Source organism: Aythya ferina (assembly GCF_964211825.1).
Source record: "Aythya ferina genome assembly, chromosome: 3".
Taxonomy (NCBI): domain Eukaryota; kingdom Metazoa; phylum Chordata; class Aves; order Anseriformes; family Anatidae; genus Aythya; species Aythya ferina.
In genome coordinates, this window is record NC_140298.1 from 75124763 (window position 1) to 75138406 (window position 13644).

At 38.1% G+C, this 13644-nt stretch overlaps 1 protein-coding gene across 3 annotated transcripts in view; it reads right to left on the bottom strand.

Moving 5' to 3' along the window:
• Positions 1 to 1337: 1337 nt before the first annotated feature.
• ROS1 (ROS proto-oncogene 1, receptor tyrosine kinase) overlaps positions 1338 to 13644 on the bottom strand; it is a 77730-nt gene continuing 65423 nt past the window's right edge. For 2 of the 3 annotated variants that reach the window (XM_084513611.1, XM_084513610.1), the window contains exons 43-44: positions 13115 to 13278; positions 1338 to 2219 (exon numbers count right to left, since the gene is read on the bottom strand). In XM_084513611.1, the coding sequence (XP_084369737.1) occupies positions 2089 to 2219; positions 13115 to 13278 (295 nt within the window). In that variant the 3' untranslated portion in view covers positions 1338 to 2088. The remainder of the gene's footprint in view (positions 2220 to 13114; positions 13279 to 13644) is intronic. The other variant, XR_014691052.1, reaches the window with a different exon arrangement.

Consider the following 13644-nt stretch of genomic DNA (forward strand, 5'->3'; position numbering starts at 1 on the left):
CAGGATTCTTTTTTTCCCCTTAAATACATATCTCTTTAAAAAGACAGTATAATCCTTAAACCCGTTTACACTTATTTAAAAAGTCAAGACACTTAAATTCAAGGCTTTCTTAAAGTGCCCTTTGCACCTAATCACTATAGATCACTGGTCAATTTCCTGAGTATCATTCATTGACAGTGCATTAAACCTGATATTTTCTTCCTCAGCATGCTGTGATAAATGCTCCATCAATTCTAGTTTTGTCTTACAGCACTTAGAAAATGCAAACAAAGCAACACATCTTCCCTCTGTTCTTTCTGTGCAGCTCTGGATATGTGTGACTATGTCAAGAACTCAAGGGTTCTTCTGAATGCTCCCTCACTGGCATTCACCTTATCCACTAACCCAATTTACCCATGTTGAATAGGCTCTTACATGATCCTTTTCCAACTCAGACCAACATAAGAGTGAATTGACCTCAGTTATCATATCACAGACCTCGTCATGAGGCTTGGGAATGGTGCTGCCTAGACAAGCTTCTTGACAGGATTGAAGGCTTCTCCTGCTAATGAAAAAGATATCATATGAAGTCAGGTTGTTTTTCAAACTTTTGTTTGCAGCTGGCTGATTAAGCATTCCTCTTCAGTTAGATTGAATTACACATGCACGTAAATTCATCCAGGTAGGGTGACTACAAAACTGAGATCTTCCTGGTTTCTGGCTAGCATATTTTACTGGTTAGTAAACATTATTCATGTTTAAGTTACTGAAATGTAAGGTACAATCAAGTGCTGTACAATCAATCAGACAGCACTTGAAGAGAGAGGAAACATTATACAGTATTTATTTATCTGACATTCATGGCCTGGTGAGCATAATTTAAGAACCAAAAAAAAAAAAAAAAAAAGATAGAAATGCTGCAACTGTATTAGTAAATGTTGCTTGTGCATGTACAAATGTGGTTAATCTGCAAATGAGAAAAACATTGTTCTATATTTACAGACTACTTTGACTCTTTTTGCCAGAGAATTTTAAAGAATCATAATTCAAAATCCCTCATTTTTTATTAAATTTCAAGTAAAAAGTCAAAAATCAAATCTCTCATTTACCTATGTTGATTCTCCATTTAAGAAACCTTTGGAATTTAATTTCAGTGGAGGTGCAGCTTAAAAATGTCTACATTCTGACTTCAGATGGTGCCTTTACTACTCTCCAGCACCCCCCATGATCAAATATTTGCATAAAAGTGGGCATGATTCTATCTTCCTGACAGATGCCAATGAATAACTGCAAAACTTGCAAATTGTTATTCATGATGAAACATTCCTTAGAGCTTATTTCTGTCTTTTATTCAGTAATGATTTCTATATTGTTTTATTATATATTTTAATTAGATCTCCAAGCACAACCAAGAAAAGTATTTCCTTTCATCCAGTCTAAAAGGAAATAAGAGGATGATCAATGTTATAAAGGGAAAGATAAGGAAAGGGAAAAGGAAAGGTAAGAAAAAATATTCATTTTGATTCACAGATTGGTTGCTGTGAAATTTACATTCAAGATGATTGCAAGCACTTGTTTAAATTAAATAATAAAATAGACCATCCCGTACAGTGAACAACCTAGCCACCTTTCGTCAGTTGCTTACAGATTTGGAGTTCATAAAAATACAACTATAACTTATATTATTTTTTCCATTTGTACATCCTTGTGTGCATACAATGGAGCTAGACTTCAATGTGTTTTTTTTCTTTTTTTTTTCATGAGCAAGTTGGTCCCTTCTGTGAGACAGCATACTAGTTCTTCTGTTTTGGAATGAATGTCTATGTCTGTGGGAAATGTGGCAGCATAAATTTAATCAGCAGCACAGTAAAATTATTTGCTCTTTGATTAAAAAATTTATTTCCTTAAACTATTTATTGTGAAACGCCTGAACCATAACATTTAGAAAATCAAAAAGTATATAATTGTTGTCTTAGTCTACACATCATTCAATACCTTATGACATTCTTTGGTAGTTACATTACTATAAGCATGATAAAGTGCAGAATATTTTCTTTGGCTTACGTCGTCTTTGGTAGAGCATTCTGTTCTGTCCTCAAACAGAGAGAATCAGACTGAACTAAGTTCCTCAGAACTGATGCTCCCTTGATCTTGGTCGCTGTCTTTGACCACTACCAAATAATTTAAGCCTTCTTGATCCCTTGCTTCCATTAGCGTAGTTGAAAGAATACTGTCCGAATCTGCATTTAAAAAAATAATAATAAAAAAACACAATCATACAGTTATATACATGTAGTATTTGAAAGCATGCAAAGTCAGCTGGTGGAGAAAGTTGGTCTAGTGACTGCATAAAGAGTGACTGATGAGTCAAACTTATTTTCTGCTATTGCCTGTGTGGATTATATCTTCAGCCAAATCACTTAGGGACACTTTGTCACCATTCATACCTTCATGGGCAGCAGTACAGTTATGAATAAAACTTGTTTCTTTTGGTAGTAAAGAAACACCTCCTGTATAAAACCAAAGCAGTTTTAATCTGTATCTCTGTGTAACTCTGCTAACAATACAATAATACTGCTGAAGAGTCCTGTAACATAGGCAGTTTTCTACCTACTGAATTGTAATATCCTCTCTTTCTAGAGGAATTGTAATACTCTGTCTTTCAAGAAGCTTGAAGTTGGCAATTAAGTGTGCTTTGTCAATTCCTAAAAACTATGTTTTTTTCTTATTTTGATAGTGTTCACATATACATGGTTGCCTGAAAACCATTTCAGGGGCTATATCTTAAAAAAATATTAAAAATGTAAAAGTGATTAACTAAAGGCTCAAGTTATAATTGTTGCTATTTTGTACATTTATTCTTAGTAACGCATACCTTTTTTTATTACACTCTCTCCTTATTTTACTTCACAACTGGAAAATGAAGCATGTGACATTCACAGTTCTCTACTCAAGGCTCGCAAGCATTGTGCTGTTGCGGTGGGCAACATACAATTTATTATGTCACTACAATCACGCACACAACAGTTACAAAGTCAAAAGTCATTTCCACATGCTAGAGTCTATTAGGAAATGTTACGAAGGAAAATATGAAAGAGAATTTGGAGTTTAGAAACCTGTTAGCAAGATGGGGATTGGGACAGAACAAACTGTCTTCACATACCACAGTGACTGACAGCTACGAAAAATCATTTGATACTCACTTTGTTAGTTCAGGACTATTATGGCAATATTTAGTAACTCGATCCCAACCAAGCCTTCACCAAACAGTACAGCTCTTCTTTGTATGTGTTTTTTGTTCAATAATTCTTTTAATGGAAACCCTCAGGCGCAAGCTGCTTTGGAAAAGGCACGCTGGTAAATGCTGAGGGCATGTTTGCGGCAAACTCTTAAGAGAGAAACCTTAAAATAAGGACCCAAGTAAAACTGGGTATTTAGAGACCAGACATATGCCGGCTGACCTGCCTAAGTATAGAACACTAGAGGAGCATTCAGATTTGTTTCCTGTATAAGTATCTGGAACTGATGAGGTGATGTTTACACAAATGTGAGTATGAGGTCACTGAGATATTTTTACCAGATATATAGATACATTACTAATTCTTTCCCCAACAGGTCTGAAGAAGTACAGAATATATAAAATATAATCCTTTCTTATCCTATATACTGCTGCATTTCTCATTACAGAGAAAAAAGAGCAAAAAATCAAATATCTTGCCTCAGTTTTATTTCTTGAGCTTCAGAAACAAAATCAGCAAGAAAGACTATTTATTGTGGAACACTCTTTCCCTATCAAAAAGCAGAAGAAGTATACAACGTCGATACCCTTTCTTCTCTGACATGACACATACGAGCTACATAGCCATTGTTGTAATGAGATTTTTCACTACAAGTGCCCTTTCCTTTGCTGTTGTGTCATCTCCTCTTACCACAGCATTCAGCACCCATGGAAGCTTAGCACCATTCTGATGTACAAGCCAAAAAACCTATGCAAAGATGTCAGGTTACACAGTACAATGCTTGCCTCTCATGCAAAGCAAGCAAGCAATTTCTGCTCACTTCGTAATATGATGGACGGAGACAGAAGAAAATGAAAATGAGCAGTTAAGAAAAAATCATTATGTGCTGTGAAATTCTCCCAGAAATGTGAGAACTAGAAGCATCACCAACACCCTGGGAAGCCATAAGCCAACATAGAGAAGTCTGAATAATCTTAGGAAGACCCTTCCAAAAAACGTTAAGAATTTGAAGGAAGATAGAGAGAAGCTGGAGTGGGGAGGCAGGTCAGCATATTCATGAGATATCATTCTTTTCTTTTCAGTTTTAACATTGCTAAAATTAGTTGATTGATGTATAGTCATGCTGGGTTATACGTGAGTAAATGCAGGATAAACCATGTGATGTGATCCCCTCAGATTTCACAAGCAAAGCCTGGCTGAGCCAACAAAATGCCCCGAGAGGAGGCGTCCAAGGAACACCTTCATGGAATCTGAAGTCGTGCTGGGGAGTGGACTCCAAACACTTAAATCCTGAGGGGTTGTCTACACTGGAACTGCTGCATAGTGTAGAGTTACCCACATTCACTTCAAACAACTTACCTCAGGGCATGAGGCAGGCTAGCTCTAGCAGCCCAGAGAACAACTGGGCTGTACTGGCAGAGAATAACTCTGCTGAGGAGTAGGTCCCCACTAAGCTCTGTGTGCCCTCAGGTAGACTGTTTCCAGTAATAAAATGGCACCTTCAAAGCTCTGTACTGTAGCTGTGTAGATACCTGTCTCAGGTCCTAAATGCATGTCACCCCGACCTTTCTGGACATTTTCCCAAATAGCCATTGCAAGCATAACATCTGAGCCAAACTTCAGGTAAATTAATTACAATGCACCTCTCCAGGGGTAGTAGAACCATGTTCTAAAGAGCCTTGCATTAAGTGACACAAGAAACGATGATCGCCTGACTCATGCTCATGAGGAATGGAGTTTGCTTGCTTAGCTTCCTCTGAGGAGACTGGTCCTGACCTGATAAAATCTGTGCTTCCCCCCTCCAGATCTCAGCATCTCGGTTGGCTGTTTCCTGTCGCGGGGCAGCCAGAGCACGGAGCATCACCATCGCACAGAGCATTTCACTGCCTTCTCTTTAGGCTGTGCGGGCTCACAGCATGCTTTGAAATCCTGCCTGGAAGGGTGCAAATTTTTATGATGTCTTGATAAGCAGATGGCTTGGAGGGGAGGGGGGGCGTTAATTTCAGAAGGTGACAATGTAGAAGAGGAAGCAAAGTCATTAGAAAAGCTGATTAGTAGGGAGTGAACAAACTGATCTTAGAGATGTTGGTCTTCTGATAGAGCTGTTTCATGGCCAGATCCTCAGCAAGCACAAATTAACAAAGCTGGATAGAAAACAGTGGGACATCACTGCCTTACACCAGCTAAGTATCTGGCCTGAGACATTATTCATTCCAGGCAACACAATCATATGCAATGCTTAGCACCTTCAACAGGGTAAGGATCACTTCTTTGGAAGTGCGGTCACATTTACTTTTTCCCACTAGCATCCTCTTGTTTTTCTCATACATATTCTGCCTTTTGTCCCTTCTGCACAATTTACGTGCAGGTGAAGAAGAGACTGGCTGACTTGCTGGCATGGCAGAAAGATGTACTGCACTCTGAAAGCATTCAAAAGAAGTGCTTGATGATGTATCTTTGTTCGGGGAGAAAAAGGTGGTTACTGAACCCTGACTGCTCTTTCTCAGCTGTGTCAGTTAGCTCAAGGAGACAGTTCCTGTATATGGAGTGTTTTACTGATACCTGTTGGCCACCTGGAGCTGGAGGTGCTGTGTTTCAGTGTCTGCACATTACCAGTACGAATATAAATAGAACAAATATATATCCGTTTTAATACCCCACTCTGTATTATATATCAGTGGAGATATATCTGTGTTTCCTGTCTAATGAAGCATATGATCTCGCATGGCTTGAGGGTGACTCACCAACCTTGCTATTCTGTCAGACATTAAAGATGCTAAAAACAAGAATTTTGCTCATCCTGCACTTTTACACTTTTTAGACTAATGTTTTTTATTTTTATTTGAATAGTGTTTTTTTTAAGAGTTGTGGACCGAACCCCATGTGCAAGATTCTGTCTTGAGAAACACAGATATAAATCTGTTTATTAACTAGTTTTATCATGTATCATATCATTTTTAATATAAGAGTACCAAAAAAGACCAGTTTCACACTTACTGCAATACAATATGTCTATATACATATAAAAGCAGAGAAGCGTCCCCATTCCCTAGGTCACAAAGTAGGTGTCATTTTACCAAGTTTTAATTACTCAGATCTTATGTGCCTAGTTTAGGCTCCTTGTCCAGACTCCCTTTACAGTCAATGTAGAGAGAAAAGAGGGATGAGTCATTTTGCTGAGATGCTTATTTTTCACACTTACCTTTACACAGTAACGTCCCCTGAACATGTCTACAACTCTCTGGTGACTTTCAAACAGCTTAGACAGCCAGTATAAACATGGTACTTAATTTTCATTTGGTTATATCTTTACACCCATACAAAAGAAATCAGATAATCTAGTTATATTTTATTTTTCCCTCGGTCCAAGGCAAAGTAGTAACATTACTTTTCTTGCAAAGTCATATGGCTCATGTGTGCTGTCTGGAATCAAACAGCATTAGTCTAGGTTACACATATGAAATGGTCACACCACTAACTTTACCTTTCCCTTCAGTGTTGTAACCACGCACTGTTTTGGAAGAAGTCTTTTCACTGACCTCCACAGGCTCTGGGTCAGGCACTCACTAAGCTAAGTGGGGAAGAGGATTACTGAATTTCAGAAAAATACAAAGGAGGCTAGATACAAGGTTTAAAAAATGTCTCTTATCAACACATCTGCTTCAGAGGAGCTTCCGTTTGTCCAAGTGATTACTTTAAGTCCAGAGAGGTGTGCAGAACAGTTTTTAAAAGGCAGCTGGTTTTAGGAAAATAAACTGATTACTCTTGCACAGGGAACAGCAATCCAGCACTACTCAGCCAGCAGAGAAGGCAGCTGTTATCTTTAATGGTGAGATCACTGATCCCAGATTTTAATACCAAACCCCCTCAATTAAAAGTTTTGCAGTGAATTTAAAAATAAATAATAAAAAAAAAAAAAGCAAGAAAGCAAAAGAAAGCAAGAAAGAAAGCAGGAGAGAGAGAGAGAAAGAGAGAGAGAAAGCAAGAGAGCAAGAAAGCAAGAAAGCAAAAGAAAGACTCTTAGCAAGTACCTTAATTGAGAAAGAAAAAAAAAAAAAAAAAAAGCACACTGAGTAACTGGTTTTGGAAAAAAAGGAGGAATTGCAAAAATCTCTTTTATCTTCCAACATATTTCAAAAGGCAGCTCCAGTTAAGGGATTAAAAAATGATCTTTTTGAGGCCAAATGTGTTTCCTTTAGTCTTTCTAAACAAAAATATTTATGGCTCTTAAACAAAACAAAATACTGTGGGCAAATGTAACCATCCTTTGGGTGTTGTTTTTTTTTCCTGTAGATGCTGTTTCTGTCCAGTCATGCCAGAACTCCTCTCCTCACCAAATGTTTCCATTCAAAGAATGAACCAAAAAAAAAAAAATCTATTATCCACATGGTTCTACCAAAGGTACAACTCTCAACACATTAACAGCCTTTTAAAAAGTGATTTAAAAAAAAAATCACCACAGAAGAAATGTTGTCAGTTGAAGGTAAAAGTTCCCTGCTATCTACAGGATAACTACAAGGTATCCATGGAAATTGGCACAGGAGGCTGGCCTGGAATTTCCTCAGGGACCCTCTAAGAACCTTATAGCTGCTCTTGTAAGAGGAGACACTTCTAGCAGGAACAGCACAGTGCTCTGACAAAGTTTCTGAGCAGTTTGACGTTTTCTCCTTACAGGTCCAAAATGGACTGGGGAGAGCAGCACTGATAAGAATAGTCCCACTGGGTCATAAAGGCAAGGAGCTGCTCCAGCTGCTTAATGCCCAGTTGTCTGATGTCGGCAAAGACATTTGCCAAAACAAACAGGTGTTTCCATCAGTAAAGGGGAATGTTTAGGACCTGAAAAAATATCATGCTGTCTTGCATGTACACATGTAAAAAGTTGTGTCTGAAAATAGACGGTCTGGTTATTTTTACAGCAATGCAGGATCATCTTTTTAGCATGCTGATTTATGAATCCTTTATAGATTTCCTTTGCACTTTTTGCAACTGGAACAAGAGCAGCCGATGTGTCAGCAATGGATGGGCATCTGTTGAATCACTTCCCATGTGATTCAAAGGCATAAAGGTAACCCACAGATGTCTCAGTCCTCCTGATGGAAAGTGCTTCCCTCACTCTAAAAATGTTAATTCTTCTTGCCTGCCCACAATCAATGCCCCAGGAAAGCCTGTAAGAGCAAGAAGAAAAAACTCTAAGCTGGTAAATTTCTAGGTCCTTTACATTGCCATGATACAGAGCACTTGCAATGATTGCTGGGACTGGTATTGTGCCCAGCTGCTGAAATGCAGCAGTAACAGGGTACAGGCGGATTTAAGTACATAACTCTCATTGATAAGGGTTTCACTGGAAATCAGTGAGAGGTAGGTAAGGAAATACCCATAGAGACCCAACAGAAATGCTGAAAACATTGAGTGGAACTGAGGCTTAATAAAGTATTCATTGCAGCACTTACTTTGCAGACTGACATCCCAAACAAACTCATGTTCTCCTGACTGTGACGTTTATTTCTGTAAAAATAATACTGTTTTTAGACCACTGCTGCTGGAGCCTGAGGACCAATCTGCACATCCTGGTGGGCTGCTGCCTGTTCCTCCAGTGCTGCAAGAGTTACTGTTGCGTATAGCCAGCGATTCCCACTATCCTTTAATCAACGCACTGAAGTCAGACTCTTGCTGGGTTTCCTTCCCTCCCTTCCTAAGCAGCAGTGCCAGGACCTGCCGATATTGCTTGGGTGTATTTATCACTACTCCTGGCCTCCTTTAGAAGGTAGCAGTAACAAAGCTGGTGTCCCTTTTGCCATCCCTACACTATCCTGTTAGCATGCAGTCCAGAACACTAACATACTCCTTATATTAATTCACCCATACTTGCAGTCTGCATGACATACCACACCAGTATTAATGTTAATACAGAAATCTAATATTTTCCAGCCCTTCCACCTACGAAATAGTGCTAACAGCATGTATGGACCTGCGACAGGTGTGACTAACTACAAGCAGGTAAGGTTCAACCAAATTTGGAAGATGGATGATTCCATATAGGGCTAAGTATCATGGTTATTTTGAGGTCTATCATTTCACTTTGCTTGACATTTGGCTCTTTCTTTTGGAACCACGTCTCCTGGTGAGAGCAAGCATTTCTTGGCGGGAGGCTCATGACAGGAGTTTCATTACACACAAAGGCCAATGACTGCGTAACATTTTTGGAAAATGTTGTCCAGGACAATCCATCATGGAACAGTATTTTGGTTTATTTGTTCTGGCTGTCATGTTTCTACTACTCCTACAAACAAAAGAAGTGCTCCATTTAGTACCAGATAAAAATGAATCCAAGGTTACCGTTATTTTAAAAACCACTTACTTGTCACTTATACAGCATTTTATAAATCACTGACTGAGACTTACTCTGTGTCCCAAACCATGTATGACAGGGTTATGAAAGAGTGTGTGTTTTAGTCTGGAAGGCTGACTAGAACCTGAATTGCTAGTTCTTGCTTAAATCAACCATACTTCCAGAACCGGCATTACACTGAACTCCACTGCAGGGGGTTTACATTGAAGGCAGAAAAATAGTTCAATAATTTCAAGGCTGGAGATCTACAGAAAACTGATGTGCATGGTTCTCTGATCAGATAATCCAACAACATTAAAGTATCGCCAGGACTCCAGGCCTTCAGTCAAGTATGCAGTAGACAGTTTTAATGGACTTATAAAGACCCTTTCAGGGAAAGATGGAAATAGCTGACAGATTAACTATGAATACATGGGTAAATAAGTATGTTTGTCATAGAGACTTGTAAAGAGCTTATCAAGTGTTTAGTAACTTAAAATGCAATCATATGAAACGACAATATGTAGATGAATAAATCTCAAGCCATACTGTTAACATTCAAGCTACACTATTTTCTGATGGACATTCTCTGTGTGAAAATCACCACATGAGCCTGGGGAGAAGTTAAGGAGGAATTTTGAGAACTGGAACATGAAAAGATGAAACTGAAGCATTAAAAAAAGTTCCTTTGTCTTCCTGTCGTAATGCAGATGCAACAGTGAGTCTATGACAACACCAGGTGGGCAGACACAATGCTAAGGAAAGAACAGAGGGAATCTTTGAGAGGGAATAGGGCAACTAATTGGGAAAAGGGTAAGACCAGGGAACAGAGTGTGCTGAGCAAAATATTCTCTGGTTCTGAGAGATACTGCCAGGAATTGCTCTGCTTGCCATAGCGGGTCAGATTTTACCAACTAGGCTATCACAAACAGGCCTGATTGAACCTAATTTAAAAAAATGGCCACTTCCAACAGATTCCCTGTAACGTACATTATAGAGTACCACTATTATTAAAACTGCCCTAAAAACCCCACTACACAACCATGTTTTCTGTAGTAAACTGTTTTACAAACATTAGTTATTCAAACCAAACTTTTCATGTCAGTCTCAATCCATATTTTCCTTCTCAATAAATTCACCATTTCTAAGAACACCGTTTTTGTCCATGGCAAAGAAATAAATCATAAAAGTTTCTCTGAGATTTCTGCAGTATGGCAGAACCTACAATTTTGGCATAAGGATGATTTTTATATTAAAAACATGTATTTGTCATCCCAGTGAAAGCAATGCCTAGCTTGAGCAAGTTAAGAGCAGGGCAAAGATCACAGTTGGAGAATGCTAAATTGAGACTTACAACGAAACTAAGCTCATTGCACATTACATCTGTGTCATGCCAGCTCCACCAAACGAATGACAATCTAAATTCCTGTCTGTTCCCCAACAGCAAGCAGCAGAAAAGCAGGGTGCACATGTAAAATTTCAGCCCTGCTGAAGTTCTTTAACAGGTATTGATTTAATGCCACAGTACTGCCTTAGCTCCCTTAGTTTTCATGTCTTCTTTCTTTTCATGGAATCAGGGAACACACAGATGTCTAAATTAGGAAATCAAACTAGCTCAGGAGTAGATGGAAGCAGCCAAATCAGCACAGCCCTGTGTCCAGTGCATGTTGTTTTTCTGTAACCTTCTGAAAATTAAACATCTAATCCAAATCATATCCAAATCCAGTACAATGATTCATCTAGAAGCCAGTTATTGTCAGTGGAGAGAAAGGCAAAAGGTGACTCCTTTCCTGCTTTGATACATGCCTAAAACATGAGAGTCATCACTTTCTGGACATGGCTGTCTCTCCTTCTGGCCACAGAAATACCTTGTTGAATATCTTAGATGACGCTGCTAGCTTCTAGACAGCTGCATTTAGGTGAGATAACATCCATCCAAAATTTAAGACCTATTAGCTTGGATAAAGTGTCTAATTAATTGGCTGTACTCATTTCCTGAGCTAATGCCAGGTTTAGATTTTTGCAGATTAAGTATCTCTTCCCTGAACTCCACTATTCTGAGCAAAGATGCCCTTAAAGAAACTAGGAAATTATATGAATATACACATAGCACAGAGCTCTTCATTATAGGATAAGAATGCAAAACAAACTATTAATTAAAAAAAAAAAAAAAAAAAAAGGAAGTTATAGGTTATCAATGCTAAATGCTAAGTTACTTTGGTCCATCATGTCAAAAGTCCATCACGATAAAGTCTTTAGCCTTAGTCTTTACAATCTTTACACACAAACATATCATGCACAGAGTGAATCTGACAGAAAGAGAAATCATGATGGGTAAATTAGGATAGGCTCACAACTATAAAGCTACATCGAATGGTAAAGATTAGCAAAATATCAAACAAACTATCATTAACCAAGCATTGGACGATGCCATGGAATTGAACACAGATAGAATATCTAGAAAAAAATTACTACAAAATTGTGTAGTTGAATACTGCATAATCCCTGGAATGGATCAGCAATTTACATCTTTATTTATTTAGAAAATCACAATATACTGATGTATAAAAACTGTTTATGAAACAGGGTGAGTTCGCAGTTCAATGTCATTTTGTGAGGGGGAAAAAAAAAAACATCTTTAGAAATTTTATAAACAAGTAGTTTTTTCTTTTTTAGAATTGGAAGCACTTTTCTTACAAGATTTTTTTTTTTTTCCACAAGAAGGTTAAACTAAAAAAGACTGATAAATAAAAGAGAAATCAATAAAGAAAACTTTCTTTTTGGAGATTTTCAGATCACACTGTTTACAAAGACTACTTTTCCCTTTATTTAGCCAGGAATTACTGCAGCACTGGAAAAGCTCCTGCTTCTGTTCCAGTCAGTTGTTTTCATTTCCATGTTTATATGCTCCAAATCATAGTTGCACAGGCAACTTCAAATTTGGCATCACCTATTTTTTAAATTCTTGCCTTCACAACCTTAACAATGTTATTCTCTGATTGGATTTTGTTGTGTAGACTATATCTTCCCTAACAACACCTTGTTTTATTCATTCACAGTGTGCAGAACACACGCACACTGTGATTCCTGACCGAAGCTATCACCATTCAGGCTAGGATAAAGCCTGCCTTATTTAGGTACCTAATTTATGTTCCCCTTCCGGCAACTGCTGAATCAGTACTCCTAAAGTAAGTGCCCAACTGCTGTCTTTAGTTAATGGAGAAATCGAAATTTAGGTGCAAGTTGGATATGTCTTGTGAGGCAGACTCAGTCTCAACCTCACAGGGTTGTTGGTTTTGTTTGTTTGTTTGTTTGTTTTTTGTTTTTTTTTTGTTTTTTTTTTTTTTTTGGCTTGGTAGTCTTATATACGCACTTTATCTAATGCATCATACACAATGACACCTAATGCATCTTTACAAGCTCATTATGAGAGAAGTCAGTCTCTTCTGTTCCCAATTTATAGGCAGAGAATTTGCAGCAGTGACTAATGAAAAGAACTGCTGAATCACATTTTGTTGCAGTTTGTGGGGCTGAGGCTGTGAGGACAGCAGGTGCTGCCCAGACTTACCCTCAAAAGCTTGGTTGATGATTCCAGTTGCTGCCTCTTTGTCTTCAAGGCAGTGGTTGAAGCACAGTGGAGAATGTCTTATCTCTTGCAGTTTGTCCTGAATATAAAAGAAAGTAGGTCTGTTCTGAGGCTCTTGGGCCCAGCATCTTGTGATTAAATCACATCTGGAAAGGAAAAAAAGTGTTAAAATACAAAAATTAAAGATAATAGTCATCCATCTCATCACTTGTCATTAAATCATCTGACAAGAAGTTCAGCCTAGGTTTTCAACTTCTGTTTTCAACCCATGTGGTGCAAAGATTATCACCAGCTGCTGAGGGAAGGAAAAGTAGATTAAAGGTCCATTGTCGGGAATACTCATTGTGAATACTTCCAATTTTTCAACAATGGGCATTTTTGAGATTGGGAGCATCTATAACATTGCAGGAAAAAAAAAAAAAAAAAGTAAAGAAAAGTCACTTTTGCTATTAATACCTGCTCTCACCACTCTCACCTAAAAACTCACCAGCATTTTCTGAGAAAGGTGACAA